The sequence below is a fragment of the Talpa europaea genome (assembly GCF_964194135.1).
Source record: "Talpa europaea genome assembly, chromosome: 1".
NCBI classification, from domain to species: Eukaryota; Metazoa; Chordata; class Mammalia; order Eulipotyphla; family Talpidae; genus Talpa; species Talpa europaea.
In genome coordinates this window covers 124,124,711-124,148,832 of record NC_140073.1, presented here as the reverse complement: position 1 = coordinate 124,148,832, position 24,122 = coordinate 124,124,711, and the positions used below count along the sequence as shown (strand labels likewise).

At 39.6% G+C, this 24,122-nt stretch overlaps 1 protein-coding gene across 1 annotated transcript; it reads right to left on the bottom strand.

The window, feature by feature from the left end:
• Positions 1-15,161: 15,161 nt before the first annotated feature.
• Positions 15,162-22,045, bottom strand: NABP1 (nucleic acid binding protein 1). Its single transcript, XM_084246641.1, has 6 exons — positions 21,598-22,045; positions 21,159-21,297; positions 18,701-18,772; positions 16,992-17,067; positions 16,199-16,265; positions 15,162-15,376 (listed from the first exon to the last, which is right to left on the bottom strand). Exons 1-6 carry the CDS (start codon positions 21,686-21,688, stop codon positions 15,207-15,209), a joined length of 615 nt encoding a protein of 204 aa, XP_084102767.1. The 5' UTR covers positions 21,689-22,045; the 3' UTR covers positions 15,162-15,206.
• Positions 22,046-24,122: the final 2,077 nt, after the last annotated feature.

Genomic DNA, 24,122 nt, shown 5'->3' with positions numbered 1-24,122 from the left:
ACAACAATGACAACAAACAAAAAAAACCCAGGCAAATTGCAACTCGAGAAGTACTGATAATTCCAACAAGACTCCAGAAAAAGAAAAAACAGAATCCAAGAGCAGTTTCAGCAATGAGCAGTGGACACGACATTGCTTTAGATCAACGTGAACTTCACGCAATTACCTGCCAGTGGCTAAAATGAGGGGTGCAGGAAGGTGGGGGATGGTGAGCACAGATGACTCAAAAGTGATGAGCAATTTATAATAATCACATTGTTTTCTGAGAGATTGTTAAGAACCAGACTTACAATTTGGCAATTTATGTAGCCAAGTTCATGTCCTTGTAGCAGCTTTATCACATTGCTGTTACTGTCCAGACCCTTTGAAAAATGAGAGGGACTGGTTTGCAGCAGCCTTTGGCCCTTCCTTCTGCAGATGCTACATCTGAGCTTCATCTTTTCCATGTTCACCCCACCCTGCTCCTAAGAGCTATTATTGGTTTTGTAGGAAGCAAAACAATAAACATTCATGTTGACTCACCCTCTGTGCAACACTGATCCAACACATTCAAATAAGAGGCTTGTTTCGATTCAATGTGTAATAAAAATCATCCAGAAGAGTCATGTTTTATGCAGAAGAGGAGCCTGAAGTTATCATATAATATAAAAATATGTATCAGCTAAATTTATTTAAAATTCCCCTAAATTAATTTAGAACACAGTTTTGTTCCATATAGTAATGTTCCATACAATTCCATACAGTAATGTATATCTTAAAAATGACTCCACATAACATAAAAGGGATACGAAAAATATAATTTTCTAAATTATTAATGTACTTATTTTCTGACATCTTTGTTAATTTTTGCATAGTACCCTCAGGTGCCCATCCTGTGATTCTCCCACCACAGCATCCCTGACCCATCACCATGGTCCCTTGTGCTCTTCCCTCCCCTGTCTGAGCCCCCACCCCCATGCCCTGCGGCATGCCTCAGGTCTGCAGTCAGCTTGTGAGTTTTGCTTTCTTTTCCTAACCCTTTGTTTCCTCTAGATTCCACATAAGTTAGTATTCTTCATTGAGTTCTGAATGAGAATGGTTTGCATTTAGAGTGCATGTTCTAGTTAAGAAACAAAAACAACAACAACATGTCTTTAAGGAATCCCACAGAGCTGCAAGATGCTCGACTCTGAGAATTATACAAGAACTGAGACAACCCAGGGGGCACCAGTTGTGGATGTCATGCCAGCTGCACTGTTAAAATGAACATTTTTGTCTTTCTTTTACTTCTATCACTTATGAATGTTCGTGTCCTACAGCCGTGTGCACACGCAAACACATTGCCACCACCGAAGGGCAGTAAACAAAATATTTCCCTTCAGAACTTCCACTTCCTTCCACTACTTGTTAAACTCCTTGGCATCTCCACCCCCCAAGCCCACCTTTCATCTACTTCCTGGTGCCCCTGCAGGCACTTACATGGGAGCCAAAGTGCCTGGTGGGCCCTGAGCTCCTCCGAGTCCCACTGACCGGACTCTTGATGCTTGCAGACTCTTCTGGCCATGTTGGTTAATGCCAGCACCTTTGCAGTTGTCATTTTTCTGGCCCTGGTGCTGCTGACAGTGTCTCTATTACTGTTGCATTGCTAAGGCAGCTAAATCTTCCACGGTCTCTCCCCTAGAAGACAAGAAACAGGGAAACAGAGGACATTCTCAGCTACTATTCAGCTCACTCCTTCAAGGGTCCAAGGTCTGAATTCCTGAGTAATATGAAGTCTCAATGACTACTACAGAGGGTAGGAGTGGGCCTTGTCAGCAGTCTGGCCTATTTCATGTTGATTGATGATGGGGAAATTATTAACATAAAATAATAACCAAAAAAAAACCCACACAGAGCTTAGAATATCCTAGGCACTGTTTAAAGTGCTTGGCCTGCATTAACTCACTTAAAGCAATTTTTTTGGCCATTTCAATATTAAGAACATATTTGTATCCATGTTAGCCTCCTACCCCTAGCGCCTAACTTTTCAACAGAAGGAAAATCCCTTTCTCTGCCATAATCAGAGTGACAGTTTTTAATTCAGGGTGAGGGCATATTCAAATTGTTTAAGGTTAAACTGGGAGAACATTTTTGCACACAACACTAATGATAAAGGACTGATCACAAAAATCTGCAAAGAGCTGATGAGACTCAACAACAACAAAGAAAATAATCCAGTCAAAAAAATGGGCAGAAGAGCTAAAAAGAAACTTCTCTGAAGAAGAAATGCAAATGGCCAACAGGCACATGAAAAAATGTTCAACATCACTTGTAATCAGGGAAATGCAAATCAAAACTACCATGAGATACCATCTCACACCAGTGAGAATGGCACATATTAAAAAAACTAGCAACAACAAATGTTGGCGAGGGTGTGGAGAAAAAGGAACTCTTCTGCACGGTTGGTGGGAGTGCAAACTGGTCCAACCACTATGGAGAGCTGTGTGGAGATTTCTGGACCTACTAAACATAGAGCTTCCATATGATCCAGCAATTCCACTCCTAGGTATTTACCCAAAGGACACAGAAACATCAATTCCAAAGAGAACCTGCACCCCTATGTTTATAGCAGCACTATTTACAATAGCTAAGCTTTGGAAACAGCCCAAATGCCCAAAAATAGATGACTGGATCAAGAAGATGTGGTACATATATACCATGGAATATTACTCAGCATTCAAAAAAGATAAACACATGCAATTTGCAGCAACATGGATGGCGCTGGAAGGGATCATGCTCAGCGAAATAAGCCTAAGCCAGAAAGAAAAAGAAAAATACCGGATGGTCTCACTCATAGCAGGAATCTAGAAAACTTAAATAAGGAACTAGGAAAATGAATAACTATAAGAAAGTGAAAATTAAAATCAACAAAAAACTATGAACCAGAGACACTCTATGGGGGGTAGAAGGCGGGAGGGGAGGGACTGGGGTCAAAATAAGGGGGTTGCAATTGTATGGGGAATATAAAAATAAAATTTATTATAAAAAAAATTGTTTAAGGTTAACTCCTGGTTTTACCCAAATTCTGGTAAGTTCTAGAATCCTAGATTAAAATATAAAGTTTCAGTTTCCTAGGGATAATGTGTAAATTCACATTTTTAAAAACATTTTTATAATGACAATGAGTAGGGAACATTTATACATACGTAAGGTGCATTATATGTTTATCTTTTGTGTATGAGCAATATCTATGAGATAAATGCATATAAGCATAAATTAAAAAATAGAATAGTGCCTTATATACCAGTTCCATAGTCAACTATTACCAACTTTTGAATAACCTTGTTTCATCTATACCCTTGCCCACAGGATTATTCTGAAACAAATCACAGACATCCTATTATCATCTATAAGTACTTCAATATTTATTCTAGTTATCAATTTAATGCTCAGCTGCAAATCTACCCTTCTTTGCTCTAGTGTGTGATACTGGAGTTGGTCCCTATAAATATTTCTTTTGCCAGTCCCCACGATGCTAAACACGGTCAGTAGAGGGCACCAGAGGGACACTTGGAAGAGGAAGGGGTATCTTTTCCAAGGCCCACTGTGACCAGCTGCTTCTTGCATTTGAGAGCCTCCAGCTCATGAGGCCCAACAGTGCTCTCCTTCAAGCAGGTCCCAGCAGCACCCAAGTTGGTGATAAGCAGTGATTTCTGCTGGCACCTCAGTCAGCCTCCCAATAAGTCTCCCAGGTACCCAGTCATTATGTTCCCATGGACTCAGCACCATCCCCCATTGGGGCCACCTCATTGAAACCCTCTGCCATCCAGCAGGCCACACAGTCAACCTCTCTAAGATCTGGGTCACATCACTAGGAAAGGTTGGTGAGGGCTACCTTAGACCTGTTCCTTCTTGGGGGTTCTGTCTCAGCCTGGGAAGGAGTAGTTACTCCTTGTATCTGTTCTTGGCTCTGTTCTGCAATGTTTGCTTTACCCCTTTGAAGTTCATCTCCTATGATTAATTAACAATTCTTTATATTTGACTTTCTTTAAAGTAGAGTGTAACTCAAAAATATAAGGATTCAGGCCTCCCCAGTGGCACAGCGTTTGAGCCTCTGCAGCGCCCGTTTGATCCCTGGCTGCCAGCGAGGGTCCCACATGGTGCACAGACCTCTCCTGCCGCCCGCTGCTCCTCTCAGCAGTGTACTTCATCAGTTTGCCTGTTCTGTTCCCCGCTCTGGCTCTGGTGAATTCTCTCACCTTCCCGCGCTTCTGACTGTACCCAGTGCTTGTATAAATAAATAAAATCTTTAAAAAAAAAAAAAAAAGGACTCTTTAACATGACCACAAAGTCATATCGCCTAAAAAAAAAACAAGTCCATGTCATCAGTGTCTACTCACTGTGCTTATTTCCTCAAATGTCTAATAATTGCTTTTATACAGTTTCTTTTTCAATCAAAATTCAAATATAGTCTACAGATTGAATTTGATTGATGTTTCTCTTAAGTCTCTTCCACACCCACCCTCTCTTTCCTTTTCCTTATATAGAATTTGTGGAAGAATTGGGGTTGATGGGGCTCGCATTTCCCATGGTGATATGTATCTTGGTCCTTTCTACACTGCACCTCATAAACTAGTAGTTACATCTAGAGACCCTACTTTTAGTACTCAGGCTACTTTTAGTACTTTTTAATCTTCTTAGCAGGATGTGCATAATGTCTGGTTGCCTATATTTTTATGACTGATGAGGTGGGGAGTGGGCTCCTGACTTGTTAACTAGAGCTATTTAGAAGTTTCTCACCAATTCCTATAAAATGATTTTAGAAGATGGAACTTTTTATAAAGGAAATACATTGTGACTTATAGTGTTTTTCCATATTTCTATTTTAAATTTGTAATTATAATTACAATTCATAATTTTACTTACCATCTTTGATTTTACATTTGTGTATCTTCTCTTGCTTCTTAATGCTCTTCACAAAATGGTGTACTTTGTTTGCCCTGAAATACAAATATATAAAATAGATCCTGAAAAACAACATTAATATTTCTTCCTAACTCACTTTACCACAGGGTATATTAAATGTACAAATGTGTTTTTTAAATACTTGAAATAATTCTCTGTGGGGTAAGCCACCAACAGAATTTTTATTTATATCATCTTGCTTTTGCTTTGGATATAGAAATATTTTAATTTTGGGCCTCCCCAGTGGCACAGCAGTTGAGCGCTGGGTTGCAAAGCTGCCCGCAGCCTCTGCAGCACCAGTTCAATCCCCAGCCACCGGGTGAGGATCCCACATGGCGCGCAGACCTCTCCTGCTGCTCGCTGCTCCCCTCAGCAGTGTACTTCGTCAGTCTGCCTACTCTGCTCTCCACTCTGACTCCCGTGAATTCTCTCACCCTCCTGCGCTTCTGACTGTACCCAGTGCTTGTGTAAATAAATAAATAAATCTTTAAAAAAAAAAAGAAATATTTTAATCTTAACTTTATAAGCATATGCTTATATGTAAAACATTTCCACAATTTTAAAATTATAGCTACAAAAGAAAGGTATATTCAGGGAAGTCTAGCTTCTACCACATCCCCTTCCTTTTTCTAGAAGTCAGTTTTTGAATTCTATCTTAAAAATAAAGCATAAACTATATATTATCCCACCTTCTTAAATAAAAGGCAGTTTACTATGCATATTATCCTTTACCTCACTTTTGTCACTTAACAATAGATCCTAAAAATCACTTCATAAACCTATAGATTCCTTGCAGCTGCTTGGTATTCCACTGAGTGGTTGCCCTGTAGTGTATTCAACCATTCCTGAATTGGTGGACATCTGAGTTGTTTCCAGTCTTTTGCTATTATAGGCAATGCCTCAGTGAACATGTCTACTCATATTGTTGCCAGGGTGTCTTTAGTATTGTATCAGTTAGCTCTTGCTGTATATATAGCGCACTGTCTCAAAGCTGTGTGGCATAAAGCAGCACTATTTATAAGCTCAGGATTCTGTAGATCAGCAATTTTGGCAGAGCTCAGCACTGTCCTTCCTTCTGCTGTTCTCACTCACATGACTAAAGTCATCTAGCAACTCAGCTGGAGCTGAATAGTCCAAGATACTCTCACTCACGTGTGAGGAGGTTGGCAGGTTGTCAGCCAAGGTGCCTCAAGTGGCCATTCATCCTCCAGCGCACTGGCTATCACTCCACGTGTTCTCTTTGCACAATGAGGGTTCTAAGCACATCAAGGGTGTGCTAGCCCCCATGCAAGTGCTTTTCAGCTTTCTGCTTGCACTTAGGCAGCAGAAACAGCCCACTCACTGGATGCAGGACTACCCAAAGACATGTTCACAGACAGGGGGAGTCTAGCAGCTGTTTGCAAACTGCCACAGATCATCCCTAGAGGCAGGATTGTTGGGTCATGGGGAAAATCCAAATGTGAAATTGTCAAATCTACCCCTCCCACTCCATTAGACAATTTGCATTCCCTCCAACTATGAAAGTTCCTCTCTTTTCAGTGTCACCAATAGAGAACATTTTCAAACTTTATTTTTGTCAATCTAAAATGATTAATTGTATTTTGATGGCATTCTAATTTGCATCTCTCATTATGAGGGATGCTTATTTCATATGCTTGAGACATTTGAGGTTGGTTTTTTTTCCTATGAATTGCTTGTATATCTTGACATTTTTTCCATAATGATTGGTCTTCTCTATTTTTACAAGCTCCATGCTAATATATTAGGAATATTAGCCCTCTGACAGTGATATAAATTACAAATATTTTTTCCAGATTTTTATAATTTAACCACAAAAGTGTGGTCAAATTTGTCAATCATTTAATGTTTCTGGTTTTTTAGCCATTGTTAGAAAAGTTTTCATTTCTAAATGATGGGGGAATTTACTCATGTCTAATATGTGCATATGGGGAGGGTATCCAATTATCCATTTTCTCCATCAACATACATTTTTATTGTAGTGTAAATTTAACTATTGGCTTTTATCACATCTAGAGTATAACTAATCCCAGGTAAAAAAAATGAATGTCCATTTCTTTTTCTGTTCTCCCTCTTCCTCTCTGCCTAGCTGAACCTACTGTCTTAAAGGTAACTCAACTAGCACTGGCCCATGAGTTGGCAGGAACCTGGGTGTCCAAACTCCTCAATAGTGCAAGCTTTGGTGTGAGAAAGGTTGTCATCTCCTGGTTGGGTGATCTCAAATTACTCAATCCTAGATATTATTCTATAAAATGACAAAATCTCCCTAGCAGGGTTTAGAATGAGATAATGTAGCATAGTATTGGCACCTAGTAAGTGATAATTAAATTATGGGTAGCTTATTATAGTGGCGCAGAGGTCATATAAGCACCAAATTGGAAGGAAAGGAGGAAAAAATCAAAAAAGTTAATGTGGAACTTAACGCAGAAATGGCTTTGTTGGCAATGACTGTGTATATATGTGCATGCACTGGCTAAGAACACACAATTGTATTTTCTTTTTTTTTTAAAGATTTATTTTATTTATACAATAGCTGGGGTACAGCCCAGAGGCACGGTAGGGTGAGAAGATTCACCAGAGACAGAGCGGGGAGCAGAACAGGCAGATAGACAGAAAGCACTGCTAAGGGGAGCAGCAGGAGAAACAGGAGAGGTCTGCCACGCCATGTCGGTATCTCCCTAGCTGGCCGTGAATCAAACCTGCACTGCAGAAGCTGCGGACAGCTTCACAGTGCTGTGCTCAACCTGCTGAGCCACCAGGGAGGCCCCACACAATTGTATTTTCTTTAGTCTGTTTCATTTAGGGATGTTTTCCTGTAAAATGAGTGGTAGGGTTTCTTTGCCTGGAAGGAACTTATACACTGAGCATGCCAATTCCAAATCCCTACCTACAGGAAAAGACAAAACCCTGAAGAGTAAATGACACTGCAAGTTAGTTCATACCTTAAGAAAATCAGTTTTAGGGGCTTCCCCGGTGGCGCAGCGGTTGAGCGCTGGGTTGCGAAGCTGCCCGCGGCCTCTGCCGCGCCGGTTCGATCCCCGGCTGCTCCCCGGCGGCGGGCAGACCTCTCCTGCCGCCCGCTGCTCTCCTCAGCAGTGTACTTCGGTCCTTCTGCCTGCTCTGCTCCCTGCTCTGGCTCTGGTGAATTCTCTCACCCTCCCGCGCTTCTGACTGTACCCAGTGCATGTATAAACGAACAAACAAACAAACAAACAAATAAATAAATAAAACATGCCTCTAAAAAAAAAAAAAAAAGTTTAAAAAAAAAAAAAAAAAGAAAATCAGTTTTAGGGCCTCCCTGGTGGCGCAGGGGTTAAAGGCAGCGCTATCAAGCTATTGCCAGCCACTGCAGCACGAGTTCGATCCAGAGTGGCCAGGGAGCAACCCACATGGCACAGCAGACTTCTCCTGCCTTGCCTGCTACTCCCCTCACCAGTGTATTTCAGTACATCTGCCTGTTCTGCTCCCCACTCTCTCTGGTGAATCCTCTCACCCCTCACATCTCTAGGTTACACCCCAGTTCTTGTATGCATAAATCTTTTTAAACAATCAGTTTCAGAATCAAAACTTGAATAGCTGAACAGCAGTCCTGAAAACTCTCAAGTTCCAGTGTATCCCTTCTACTTCTTGTACTCCCAGCTCAGAGGACTTCCTGCCAGAAGCTCCCCCTCTCTTCACCTAAAGAAGCTGAAGCAGTGGTACAAGCCCATTGCCAACTCCTCCAGCCACAGTCCTAGAAAAGCAATTGTTCTTACTCAGCCGGTCTTCACTCCAGCAGTTTCTGCCCTAGGGGGCTAGCCTACCAGGTATAAATCTTGAGGGGGGAAAAATTTAATGTAGAGCTGATGATAAACTAAAACAAGGAGTCAGAATAAAAACCAAGGCCTTAAAATTACATTTGTAATTTGTGTAACGAGGCTCCACTGGGGGCATGCTCTAGCATGGCTTTGGCGTGACATAACTCAGTGAGATATAGAGATGACCTTGGCGTATATACTTTTCCTTTCAGTTAAGCTAAAAAAGGTTTTTAAAATATGAGAAGGGTTACTGCCACTGGGGTCATGGTGAGGGAGACTGAGGGGTATTTCTGGAGTAATGACATTGTTTCATATCTTAACAGGTGTTTGAGACTGAGCATTAATATTCCTTTCTTTGTAAATTTTGCATGTGAATAGGCATGCTGAAATAGCTATGTACTTAGTGCTTATGGCTGTTTACTTGAAATGGATTTAATTCTATTAATGAATGGAATGATGTGATAAAACAATTACAGTCAGATGTTAAAGGTAAAAATCTAGGTACTGAGTACACAGGTATTTACACTAAAATTCAACATCGTTGTATGCTTGAATTCCTTCCTAATTAAAACACTGAGAAATGTTACCCAGTGCTTTATCAGCAACTTCTCTGCATCTGGGCACACAGCAATCCCAAAGGCTGCCACTGGGGGTGCAGCATTCCCTCCAGTGTAGCCTAGGCCTTCCCCTTGGCCACTAACCTCTCTGGCACGAACTCTGGCTCACCATGTTCTCCCTATCTCTCTGCACTTTCTTAACTACTCCAATACGCTCTGGTCAAAGGTGAATGGAAAAATATCAGGATACTCGTCTTCCAGGCAGATTTTTGTGATAAGGTCTCAACCCTACAGGCTGTCAACCATAAATGGGCATTCTATTTTTCTGCACCGAGACTATAAAAGCATGATGGCTTAAAAAACAAACAAAAAAACACCTAACTTGTATGTTGCATAATACATTTTTAAAATTATAGATGATATGACTGGTTTCTAATAATGGCATGGAAAAAAGACCATATTTGCCTTGCATTTCCGTTGCTCCTCACGAGATTTAACATTTGTTGAGCGCAGTAGGGACATATTTTGCATACATTGGCTCATTTAGTCCTCGTAGTTTTTTGAGTACATTATCCTTATTTTAAAACAGGGCTCATTGTCATAGGCCAATAAACAATGGATCTGGAACTCAAACCAAGATCTCTTCAGCTTCAAATCTTTTCACCAGAGCATACTGTCCCTGACATTTAGGTTACATTCAGCAAACCTCACGTAACTACAAAAACAGCATTTGGCTAGGACTTTACAAAGTACCACCAATAAGGGAGTAAAAGCTGTAAGGGCTGCGGTCATGTTTTTTTTCCAACTATTATTACCATAAAGCCACCCACCAAAGTTTGATTACCCATTCCGCCATTGCTAAATACAAAATTGGCAGGCTTTTACCCATTTTCTGTAGCTTTGGGGTCGTTACTTTTGATGTCACAGTGCTGCTTATTCCTACAGCTAAATTCCCTATCATGCTTAAACCCATCAGGTAAAAATACTCCAATGCAATAATGGAGCACTGTCCCACACATTCAGCCAGACTCCCAAGTACAGGACTGTAATCTCCCAGTAGATGGCACTAGTTGTGCTCTCAACCCATCTATTTATAGACCAGTAACCCATTTCAGAGGTCTTGGTCTCCTACTAGGGTTGTAAATATTTAAAACCGAAGACTAGACCCACAAGGAAGTCAAACTATGCTTTGCGTGTTACCTGTCAAAATTGTTGTAGCTAGTAGGTTCTACAGATAGTCTCAGAAATGTTCATCATGCCTTGGACCCATTCGTTTCCAATTTATCTAGTCTTCCACTACTCTTCTCAGTTAAGGAATTTTTGTCTGATTAATTCTGGGGATAGGAGTAAGGTATAAGATGCTGCAAATAAAAACTTGCTAAGAGGAAAACCAAACCTATGTAAGATTTTTAACAGAAAACTATGGTGAATTATTTGTACGTCAATCTACATAGGCAGAGGTGAAGCCAGCCGATCCCATTATATCTCATCTTAACATATACATGATTTTACTTGAACCAAATCAAATTCAGTGCTCACATACAAAGGCCACACTCAAATTTTTTCTACTTGGGACTGGTCTACTCTACCCATCTGTTCTGCCCTCTGGTCACAGATGCTTCCAGACACAATTACCCTGTTTTACAGTCTAAAACCTTAGTATATTCTAGCCTCACATAAGTTAAAATGCATATATGTATATGTAGCGCACATATGTGTTATTAAGGGTGTATATATAGAAATGGGAATATCACCTTGGTGCTATTCAACAGCTACTAACCGAACCTCAAAACTTGGGGAACCACAATTATGGGTTTACCTATCAATGCCTTTCAAAGGGCTTAAGTGAAATGTCTACTAGGCAAACTAATTAAAATGTTCATTTTCCTTACAGCACACAGGTTACAATATCATAGCACAAACAGCTTAGTTAAGATCTTTGGGCCAATGTTCTTAACAAGGGAAAATGCTAAATGGCTTTTTCATGGACTTGATTTTTCCTCACCTTAACCTGTGTTTGTTTCAAGAAACATTATTATACCCTTTTGCTCAGAACCCTGTTGTAATTTGGTTACAGTATTTCAACACAAACTGATGCAAGCCTACTAAAGAAACTGTCAAGAAATGTGGAGAAAATCTGAATATACTTGCAAAAGTAGTTTTTCTGGCTTCTCCCTCAAAGGGTCTAACACACCACGTATGACAGTGTTGTTTTCCAAACATCACAGTGAGATTTCTTCAGACACATACCTTAACTGTTAATCATTGCATGTACTTTGTGAAATGTAGGGCCAATCACCTGAATCATTGCCTGGAACCTCTATACTCAGGTTTTCACCAGGGCAAAGGATAATGTGCCTTTTACCCGTCATGTAACTCGCATTAGAGAACTGTGACCTTCTTCTCTACTAGAAATGTTGAGACTCTCATCAGATAGGGAATAAATCAAAAGAACAGATTTTTTTTTTTAAAGCCACCTTAGGACAGATAACCCCAGAAATAAAACTAGAGAGAAGAGACTTAGCTTGGGATAGTTCCACACTGGTACTATTCTCAGTTGCCAAGTTTTTTACCTCCAGAACCATTCCAAAAATACTTGAGAAAATGTTCTTAAGCAGCCTAACACTGCTTGGAGCAAACCGACCTTACTGTAATCTGGAAAAGAACATTATTTCAGTAACTAACCTGGAATGTCAGACCTATAAAAAATTATTAACTGCCACTGTGTCATCAGACTGACATGAATACTCACAATTTATACCTTCTGAAAAAAAGGGCCAGTTAACCACCTTCCTATACATTGAACATTCTCATATCAAAAACTATAACCCTAATTTTTAGCATCAATCACTTAGCATTCAGCCCAGCAAATTAAATTCTTTCAAAATGTTAAATGATAGGGGCCTCCCCAGTGGCACAAGGTTTAAGACGCAACCTATGAAGCTGTCCGCAGACACTGCAAAACAAGAGTTGGATTCCTGGCCAGCTAGGGAGCAACCCACATGATGCAGACCTCTCCAGACTGGCCCACTGCACCCCTCAGCAGTGTACTTTGGTCAATCTGCTTGCTGTTTCCCACTCTGTCTCTGGTGAATCCTCTCACTCCTGTGCCTTGGCCTGCACCCCAGCTCTTGCATGCATAAATAAATCAATCTTAAAAAAAAATGTTGAATGATAAAAATACATGACAGATACCCAGTATAAATACTCAGGGTATTCCAAATAAACTGCCCTCAAATTTAATTACTGAAACGACAGGAAGAAAGCAAAAAAAAGAGTCGGTATACTATAGGAAAACCTGTTTAAATGCTTATGGGAAACATACTCCAGTCTTCATTGTAACATATCATCATCTGGCCTTATGGATTTCATCTCTCCATTTTGGTACAGCAGCAACTCCCCAAGAACCCGCCCATACAGGAGGGCAAGCTCATTGGTCAAACTTTAATTCACTTCAAAACCGCTTTGTAGAAATGAAATGGGGCCCGATCATAGTATGTGTATTTCTATACTAAATGGTTTTTGTTTGCTGTAGGTGTTTATAAACTTATTTCAAAGTTGACAGCTGAAAGCACCAGGAAGGAGGAAGGTAGGAAACTTTCTTCCTCTTAACTTCTTGATGAGTACTGTCCAAGCAGACTGGAAAGGCAAATATTCACTATGGATTGTAACTCATTTTGCTTTGGTTTTGGAGACTTCCCTTAAGAAAAAAGAAATCTGTTAATAAATGACAAAGAACACAGAACAACAAAGTTAAATTATTGAGGCAAGTAATCAATTACATAAGTAAAATGTCTTTCTCTACTTTCTCACTGTTAAAGGGTAACAAAATTTCCAATACTAACACTGCCATTTTCTTTTCTTGTATAATTAGACAATAAACATTTGTCTGTTTATAACATGCCAGAAATCTGATCACTTACATGGAGGATCTTAAGTAACTCTACAAAGAGGTTATATTACTTACTTGTCTTATAATTGTGAAACCTAAGGCTTAGAAAAGTTTTAACTGTAGTAACTTGCCCAACATTCCAGGTGAGGACATAATGAGGCCAAGATTCAAAGATCAGAAGTACATTCTTGACAATATTTTAAGTTTCCAAAACTCCAAAATTGTTTTCTTGAAAATCTTCAACACTATATTCTCCCAAATAACTTAATGTTGTAGCTGCTACCTCAACTTAAGATTTAAGTGTGTATATATATACACACACACATATACAATTAAGTGTGTATATATGTACACACACTAATTTTTTTTACTCTAAAAGCTGTAATCTTGTGAAAACCTTAAGAAAATATTCATTACAAAGTCAAATTAACCGTATTCAATAAACTAATAAAGGAAAATATTGCTCTGTAATATACAAACCCCAGCGATGAAGGTACTGTGGACTGTAAGCAAGCTCCCTGAGGTCAGTCGATCATTATTCCATCTACCCCTTAACACTCTCTACAAGTGCCTAATTTATAGTTGAACTGTTCTATTGATACACTGATTTAGAGCAAACAAATAATCCAGCACAAGTCTTTACATACAAATTCTCTGAATTTTCAGAAAACAAAGTCTACTTAAATTACTTTGTGATTTAAGGTGGGGGATAAAAAAAGTGACAAATACAGAGCTAGATAGTTGCCAGGTTGAAGTCATCATCATAACTATAGCAAAATAAACTGGCTCTCCAGAGTAAGCCATAAAAGGCGCAAAATTAGGTAGATCTGTAACAATGCCAAGTTTTATTCAAGAGATAATATTGAAGTATTGAATTTTTAACAAAGAAAATAATTTACCAGTTATCCACCTTACAGTCCACCTTACAGTAAAAAGCGGAACTGGGGATTATTTACAACACATAAACTACCTTTACCTATCTGAATAAAGCTGTATTCACTTCTTTGAGAGAGCCATTTCTTAAGTTTTGCTGATAAGGCTTCGTGAATTGTGTTCAGAAACTCTGACATCACACACTACAAAATGAAGTACCTAGGATTGTCATACTCCAGGCTGAGTATCTATAAGTACTTAAGACCCTATAACTTAAGACTGTATATTAACTACATAATTTCTTTACTGTGTTTATCTACTATAATTTCTTTAAATAATTAAATCATTATTTATTAAGACTTTATGCCACCCTTAAGATACTGATACTTTATTTTTGACATGGTAGTTTCAAAAACTAAATATTCAAGGCCTCAGTTTCAAATTTTTCTTCACTTCATTTAAATGTAATGCACAAATTGACAACAAATGTTAAGAGCACTACCTTAAAATAAATGTAGTTTTCCCCTAAAATTATGTTACAATAAAGATCACATTCTATTCCATAATTCTTCTGGTATTTGTTTTTTGGTAATAAGTTTAGAATGATTTATTCAGTCCTTGAAAATTCCTAATGGCAGTTACTCAACAGAGATGACAATCATTCCCAGAGTCACAAACACTCAAAAAAAATTGCTGTTAGCACTGAGCAAGATTGGGGTGTTCCCCCCCACCCCCCTTGGTGGTTATTGCTTTTGTCGGCAATATCTCAAGAAAAGAACATCTCCCACTAAGCCTTATTTTAAGTATTACAAAATTTATACAGAAGATAGACTCACAGAGGCTAAAATGTTGATGTCTTAAGTAACTGACCCATGAAACGGGTACAGGTATTTTAGAGGATATCCAAAGAGCTCTTTCCTCTAAAAATAAATGCCCCCACTTTTCAGAGTGTTCCCATTCTTCAATAGAAGACTTGAGCAGCTTTACAATTTTGCTATAAAAACAAACCACTCCTCTTAACAAACCAAAAACATAAAAGAAAATCAATAATGGACATAGTTTTCACAGTTAACAATAAATAAAAGTGCGATAAGTGTTCAAGTAAGTCACGTAGTTTAAAAACTACATGTGAGTATTTGGCATAGGTCATCTTTTAAAGGCTCTCCGAGGGTCCCTGCCATTACTTATTGTGGTCATGACTGTCTGATTATTAGTTGTTCCTGGTAACTGTGGATTTACAGATCCCCGGCCACTGCTTCTACCAGCATATGAATATTGGCATCCCCTTGATTCTGGGCCAGTCTGCACCCCATTTCCTAAAAAAGAATATAAAAATTTATCACTATTTTCAGACACTGATCTATGAAAGTACACCCACTTAAAGTTTTAACAATGCTACTAATGCTTTCAAGTAATGTCAGAGAAAACAAATGCATTGCCTTTATTTTTAAACTACTAGAAAAACTGTGTGGGTTCTAGGTTTTACCAAATGTGTGAGAGTATGAATGTATTAACTTGATGCTGTCTCGGTAGGTAAAAGGGAACAACTTGGGCAACAACGTAGAAAGTAGTAGAGTAGAAACAAAGCATAGGTGACACACTGTCTACATTTTAAAGGAAGAAGGGTGGGGGGTGGAAATAATGTATGAGCACTGACATTTGGCTCATATATGTTGAATGTTTCAAGATAATGTAATTCTAACTTTAAGGAAAAGATAGCAAAGTATCCCCAAATATAATGATCATCAGATCAAGCCAAAACATGTAGCCTCAGGCAAATAAAGCTTCAGCTACCCTAATAAACTTCCATCACAAAAGACTAACATGGTGGGGCAAAGACCATTAACATACTATTTGAGGATTTTTAAGGAGTAAAGGCTATCCTTTTAAAACACAGTTATTAGCATGTGGAAATTAAGGTGAACTAAACATCTATAAAACTAAAGATCTAAAACTAAACGGCTTTAGTGCATTAAATAAGTAATAAATCTGCATCTATTATAAACACTACATTACAGAAATGCAATACCATTTAGTAATAATTTTATACCTAAACACAAAAATTTTCCTCAAAGTCTTCCATTAGGATATATTCCCTTATCTTATACCTGATCACAAATATGGGAAAAAAATCTTACCCACTGGTCCAAATGTACCTGTACCCATATTGCTATTCATGGAATTATTCTTCTGTTCACTGTGTGCCTAAAAAAAAATTTTTTAATGTCATCAAAGATTTTTTAAAAAAAAACACATTTATATTATATTAACATTTTTGTAGCCATTCTTTTAAGTTTTTAATACAACTTTATAAAGATTTATCCAAGTCCTTTCAACATTAAAATATTCAGGAATGTTTCCCAAGCTTTTCAAGGCTCATTATATCTATTTCTTGATATTATTTCCAATTCCTTGGAAGTGCTCAATGGTACATATATGTAATATGATATTAAGAGATATGTAGATTGGGCCTCCCTGGTGGCGCAGCGGTTGAGCGCTGGGTTGCGAAGCTGCCCACAGCCTCTGCAGTGCCGGTTCGATCCCCCGCTGCTCCCCAGCCACTGGAGGAGGGTCCCACATGGCGCGCAGACCTCTCCTGCCGCCCGCTGCTCCCCTCAGCAGTGTGCTTCAGTCCTTCTGCCTGTTCTGCTCCCTGCTCTGGCTCTGGTGAATTCTCTCACCCTCCCGCACTTCTGACTGTGCCCAGTGCTTGTATAAATAAATAAATAAAATAAAATAAATCTTTAAAAAAAAAAAAAAAAAAAGAGATATGTAGATTCTTAAGAAATAAAGTGACAGTGACTTCTGAAAGACTTTTAAATTGTTTTCATATTTTCTGGGTATCACAGGGTTGGCAATTTAGCCATAAAATTATAATACAGTCAAAATTACACTAATCATAAAAATAGGCTATACATTTGGATTAATTACCCCTTTGTTCTGTTGTCCTCGATAATCTGGATTGGGTTCACTAAAATTTGGCACTTCTGAATAAACCATACAAAATCTGAAAGTAAAGAACAAGTTAAATGACTTTTGAAACAAACCAATCGACTCCCACTTTTTAAATACAACATTCATAACTTACAGAAATGTAGAATTTAGATGTCGAATGAACTTAAAAAGTAACATGCTATTTATTTACTGTAACTTCCTAAATGATTATAGTCCACAAAAAAAAAAAATCAAATATCTGATGGCCTATAATGTATAAAATATTCTACTTTGTATTTTAATTCTGGTGTCCTGCAAAAAGAAACCATTTCAAAGATCAAGGACATAAAACACATTTTTGTCCTATTTTCCCATATAGGTTGATGCCACTGAACCATGTTTAGGGTTCCACAGTGGTTTTTCCAGCAGTGGTGATGGATTTGCACTGACCCATTCCCACATTTTCATCCAGTCCCTCTTTTGACCAATCATTGTGAATCTGCAAAGATAATCATTTAAAGTTGAGTAATTCTGCAAGACAACTGGCGATCAATACAATTCATCCCACTGCTTCTTTAAGTTGACTGGTGTTTATTACATTACACTTAAACATTTTCTTAAAGCCCTTACCTCACAAGTAAGAAATGAGAACCAATTTTGGTAAATCCTAGACTGACCCTGACAAAATTAACTCATGGAGAACTAGATAACCTTCTGTGGTTCTTCATGTAACTGGCCACCATTTTTATTAACACTTCTTTTTATAAGTATCAGAATTATTAGAATTATCAGGATCGTAACCTGATGATCATTGATGCTAAGAATCTTTCATCACATGTTGCTCATTGATACTATTCTAAATACAAACATCCCAACTGTTCTCCTAGTGAAGGCAAAGTGCTACCAGTTATCTTTAAAAGTTAGCAAGAGTGTTTATTTTTTCCACAGTATTATATAAGGAAAAATACAAATATTTGTATTTTTCCTTATACCCAGTACCACACTCACCCCTAGACCTCTCTCTTTAAATATCTTCCAGTTTGATGGGCATTAAAATAGATGTTTAAGCACTAACAAAAGAGAATGGACAAACTGCTTGGTTCATTGCCTAAACCACACTTTATGAATACATCTCAAGTGTTTAGGCTAGCATAGAGGTTGAGTTACCTTTACACCCCTAAAGGATGATTTCTCCAAGTCAAGGTAGAGATTACCAGGGTGGTAGTATATGGAAACGCGCACTGCAGGTGCCAGTATAGTACCTAGACTGTGGGTAAGTACAGAACTTCAATTTTCACTGCTTTAAGTCCTTTTACCATGAGTATATATCCACATATGACCTGAAATGGAACCTAGCTTCTAATTTGGCAATTCACTGGAAGGCAGAACCTACTTCAAAGGGCACTTGTGACACCTGAAAGATGCCACATTCCCAAAGCCTACAGAAATGGTCCCACTGGGGCTTATCTCAACAGCAGCCTTAATGTTTTTTGCCAGGGAAAAAATAACATTCTCAACCAAAGGAAACAGTTTTGAGAGCTGTAAATAATACAAACACACAAAGTTATTTTTACAGTTAAGCTGTTGAAGACTTTCAGTTTACCAGCACAAAAAAATAAAACCAAGACATTCAGTTTATACCTACCTGCATTCTCAGATAGCACTTGTGACTTATTCAATTATATTAAATACATTTTAATACTTACTCCCCAATTTTCTGAAGTTCACCACCTCTTCCAGTATAAAGTGTCAGACATCCTTTCCACATAGATGCATACCTAGGAAAAAAGAAACATGAGTCCTATAGAAATATATACCTTTTTTCCTACTTCAATCAAGTAAATCTTTTCATTTTTTGCATTGGGGCACAGGTGGGAATCAAATCCACTGTCTATCATAGTATATCAAATACAATAAATTTAACTTTTTACTCAAGAAAAACAAAATCTTCCAAATCTTGACAATTATCTTAATTATAGCCCTACAAAACAGAAAAAGTCTTTTTACAAAGCTAGCCAGCATTGCTATACTCCAAAGAATCTATGGCTTGTCAATTAACAAAGGACAAAATTTCAACTACAGAGATTCAAGTACAAATTATTTTTCAATCATAAGATATATAAAATCAATACCCTACTACTTACTTTTGGACTCACTCTAGTCAGAAACTTATGTTAATTTTTCCTCTGTAGCCATAAAAAGCATAGGGTTCCCAAGCTAAATTTGGTAAAATTCAATTAACGGATTTAAAAAAAAAAAATATTTCACCTATCTGTCTTTTCAAATTTGCAATTTTTAAGCACCAAGTTAGTTGAAAAACTGTTTACTCTGAATAATTTTGAATGCAGACAACACCATTACAAAAAACAATGTAGAACAAGTATACTTGTACTTCACTTAATGTAGGTCAACAAAAACTTGCCAGTTTCACATTACGCATTTCTCTTCATTTAGTAAGAGTTATTTATTAAAAACTCCCGTTATACAAAAAGTGACTTAGAAGACACTGCGTGAATATTTCATTTTACTACAGTAACTATTAATGATATAACAATTACAATAAAAGATGTACCTTTCACTTGTTTCAGAAATGAGATTTCAGTTTTTTTCTGATAAAACATGTCAATATTCAGATTACCATTATTCAGATTATATGCCTTTCTCCTAAAGTTACTTTTTTTAGAGTCAACCAGAATTTAAGGGGCTTACAATGGCTGGATGCCAATGGATGTGTAAAAAATGTATAATCATTCCCATTTTACAGAATTAAAGTGTAATAACTCATTGAAATTAGGAAAGAGCTTTTGCTTTTTTAAATATTCCCTTAAATTGTCCCCTTTGGTAACTGTATTCCTTAAGATCCCCTAGGCATTACATAGTTTTTGAATTGAATTTTCACAATTTGATGGACATACATATGAATTTTCTATGACTACAAGATAGAAGTATCTGAAATGAGCTACTGCTTACAATGTCAAAATACTTTTACTCACTGAATAAAACGTTTGACAGCCCAAAACTTTACCCTAATCTTCACACCTTCCCAGTAGAAATGCTCTTTTGTAGAAATTCAAGATATATTTAAAAGACACAATGTCACAGTGAGTCAGTTAAGAGAAAAAAAGGTCTAAGTCCTGCTGACTCTCACTTCCTTCTTTGATGATACTCTCTGCCTCACTTCCTGAAGATGTTGTAAGGCCTATAAGATACTACCAATGGGCTTTGAGCTCCTATATGCAGGGTCATCCAACAATTCTCTAAAATTCTATTTACTATGCTAACACCAATCTCCACCCACTTTTCCTGTAGTTATGACCATTAAGTTTACAATTCTGATAACATAAAAGGCTTCCAAAATATTTTCAAGACCCTTCTCTGGCCTTTTATCTTCCTAAGATATAGATTTGGCAATTTTTCCAGGCAGTCTAATTAACAACCAAAAGAAGGTTGTGCTGAATTATTTTTAAGTCAATCTGCCAACTGACTCTTCACAGGGAGCTATCACAGATGTCTTTCTGCCAAACATTTTCTGCATATCATTCTGGTTTTTGTACAAGGCTGACCTTGGAGCAGTAGGCACAAGAAATCACTTTCAAGAATGTGCCTTCCAAAATATTTTAACTTTCCCCTCTTCTAACATCCCAGTATAAATTTGACATACCACAGAAACTGCCAAGTTCTCCAACTAAATCTTCTGTAAATAAAATAAATACAAATAACACACTGGGTAGGATTTCCAGTATTAAGGAGAGGAGGGCTGGAAAAGAACTAAGTGACAACTATCTTAAATTAAATGACTTATTCAAAAGATAAAGGATTGACTCTATTAATCCTATCCATTCACTTTAAAAGACTCACTGATCCCAGGACCTTATTTTAAAACATAACTAAATTTGTAAAGTGGAGGTAATGGGATGGTGTTAATACTCCTGAATGACAGTGACTACTTTTAAAGCCAAGGGTGTTACATCACAAGGCGGCCCACTATCCAAAGTCTGTACCTAAGGGCTCAAACTTCCTTGCAAAGGCCCACAGAAAAGACACGAAACTTCCCAAGTCACCAAGATCCCAAGTGGGTCCATTCCGAACCAACAAACTGCTCCTTAGGAAGCATTTCCCTCCCCCCTTCTCCCCCCACCCCACCCCGCTTGTATGCACACCTACCCTCTGGTCAACCGAATAATATCCCCTGGCTGTATAAGACCTCCGATTTCATCCCACACGGAAATAGTGATGCTGCCCGTTTTATCTGCTACTTTGCATGATCTCACTTCATGGCCGTCTTTGGTTTTGGTCACGCGTCCTGTGGGGATTTAAAAAATCAAAAGGGGGAAGGGAGTACATTAGCTAATGAGGCCCTCCAGAAAGGTTTGCCAACTCTTCCTCAGGGATCCTACATCGAGTTCGAGGTGGAAAGTGGTCGCCCCAGATTCTCACCGCTGCCAGGACCGGAGCTCTGGCGGGGGCCACCACGGCCACGTGGAAGGGAGGGGGAGAGGGAGGGGGGCGGAGGGAGAGGGCGGCCCCCGGCTCGCGGCGGCGCCCTGCTCCCCTGGCCCCCGGACGCCCGGGCGCGGCGGGGTGGGCTGCGGACCCCACTTACCTATCTCCAAGACAATAAAGACGACATTTAAGTTTTTCAGTCCGGGCTTAATATCTTTTATAAAAAGAGGTGGGTCGTTGACCCCATTCATTGTGAGGCAGGTGCGGCTCCGGCCGCGGAGACGCGGGTGGGCAGGGAGCGGGACAAGGCTTCCCACCCCCCGGGCTAGGGGCGAGGGCGGGGGCGCGACCTTGGACGGGGGTGGCGAGAGAAGGGGCAGAACGCGGCTGGTCAGGGACCGAGAAAACCAGCCCCGACGGCACTGAGCCTAAAAAGAGGGGGTGGGGGGGTCAAAAAACAGCGCCCACAAGTTTAAAAGGGGGAAAAAAAAAAAAAAAGACGAACCACTCCGCACACCAACCCCGCTCCCGACGGGGCGACAAGCGTGCGAACTGCTCCCTTCTTTGGGTAAAAGAAAGAAAAAATGCAAGCGAGGGGACGCCTCCGCCCCGCTCACACACACATGGGCGCGCGCCCAGCCCGTCCCGGGCTCCGGGAAGAGACAGGCGGTGACAGCGAACCGGGAGCGGAGACCGAGCGACCACGCACCCTGCGTCCCAAACAGCGACTGCCGAAGGCGCCCGCGCGCCGGTTGGACGTCTTGCTCGCCCCGCCCCTTGTGACATCACGTAGCGTCGGCACGCCCGCCGCCCCGCCCCCAGGCGCTGGGGAGGGGAAGCCCAGAAGCCGGAACCAGACCGCGACGCCCGCGCAGCCTCCGTCGCATCTCCACAGCTGTCAGCGCGGCCCCGCCCCCCAGCCGTCCAATCGGCTCTCGGCCCCGCCCCGCCCTCCGCCCTCTTCCGCCCTCCGCCCTCTTCCGCCCTCCGCCTTCTTCCGCCTTCGTAGCTTTTTCGCTGCGTCCGCTTTGCCCTGCGTGGGTCTGCTTTGGCTGGCTTCTGCCGCTTACTTTTGAGCTTCAGGGTTATCTTGCCCTTTTTTTTTCGCCCTTAGAGGTCAGTCGTCCACCCCTACTCTAGTCCCGTGATCACGGGGAGCGATTCTGTATTTGGGCTCTGGTGGGTACTTCAAAAAGTGTTCATTTGAGTAAGAAGAGGGGTCAAGTGATGGTGACTGGTCGGGTGAGACGCAAAACACAGGCAGGGGTGGGGTCTTAGCTGCAAGGCTGGAATGTTAATACCAGAAGGAGCTTGAAGAACAATTCAATCGCCTCTTTTTAAGCATATTTAAATTTGAGGTGCAAAAAAGTGAGGTGGTCTGCTGAAGGTCACCCAGCAACTTGTGCGCGGGCAGGACTTGACAAGTCACCTGATCTGGCCTTGGCTGTTTTCACTCCATAATACTATGCAGAGAAACAAGAGGGTGGCTCCTTTGCAAAATTTTATTTTTCCTTACCTTTCTCCCATTTTGATTTTTCTCTGTGCTTGTTTTCTTTTTTTAAAAGACTTGTAGAGCAGGTTTAGGTTCACAGCAAAACTGAGAAGAGTGTACAGACATTTCCCACATACCCCTTACATATGCGTAGCTCCCCAGTTATCACTACCCCCTTCCAGAGGGTAGTGCGGCAGTGATAGATAGCGTCCATGAATCTATATTCACACATTAGTTTACCTTAGGATTCTCTCGGTGTTGTGTGTTTTCTGGGTTTGGACAACTATGTTCAACATTACAGTATCATACAGAGTACTTTGCTGCCCTTAAAATCTACGTTCCACCTATTCATCATTCCCTCCCCCTTAAGCCCCTACCACTGCTCTTTCTTTTAACTGTTCCCATAGTTTTGACCTTTCCAGAATGTCATATGGTTGGCATGGAGCCTTTTCAGATTGGCTCCTATCACATCAAAGTATATATAAGTTTCCACCATGTCTTTTCCTGAGTTATCAAGGCATACACTTATTTTTATACATCCCCCTCCCCCCCCCAAAAAAAATAGTTTAACAGTAGGAAACCGTGAGACATTATAATCTGGGGGAAAAAAGTGTTTTTTACATTGTGTAGTGAAAGGGTATGTGCTTTAGAAACAAACTTGGGCTTGGACTATTATTTACCAGCTGTGTGACCTTTAGGACAGTTGGTTATTCTTTCCAGTCAAAACTGAATCATCTGAAAAATGAGGATGTCTGCCTCACAGAAGATTACATGGGATTGCTGGTAGTCCATTTTGTGCCTCGTAAATAGTAGATTCTCAATAAATATTTCCCCTTGCCTATTTCCTATTATTAAAGAAAAGTAAAACAAATAACAACTTAAGCAGTGATTACTTGCTTCTTTAATCCATCTTATGTGTGACTGTTAATTCTAAACCCATTTTACAAATAAAGAAACAGCAGAGGCCACATAGCTAAAAAATGACCAAACTGGATTTTGAATCTTGGCAATCTTTACCCCTGAGTCCTTCAGCCTAAAGGTAATTTTTAGACTCAAATTGCAGTGGTGGAATTATGAGTCAAAAACAAACTAAAGATGTAAATAAAGTATTAGCAAAATATATGGGTAGGGCTTTAAAGAATCATGTAATTAACTCTTTGTGATGATAATAGAAATGCTGACAAGAGAGTCCA

Bases quoted from the DNA above. Each gene is read 5' to 3' on its own strand.
- NABP1 (XM_084246641.1), bottom strand. From the start codon at position 21,688: ATGAATGGGGTCAACGACCCACCTCTTTTTATAAAAGATATTAAGCCC. The intron at 17,068-18,700 runs GTAAGTATTAAA...CTTTACTTTCAG, and splicing joins GAACTTCAGAAAATTGGGGA to ATTTTGTATGGTTTATTCAG. The intron at 15,377-16,198 runs GTAAGATTTTTT...ATTCTTTTTTAG, and splicing joins AGGTACATTTGGACCAGTGG to GAAATGGGGTGCAGACTGGC.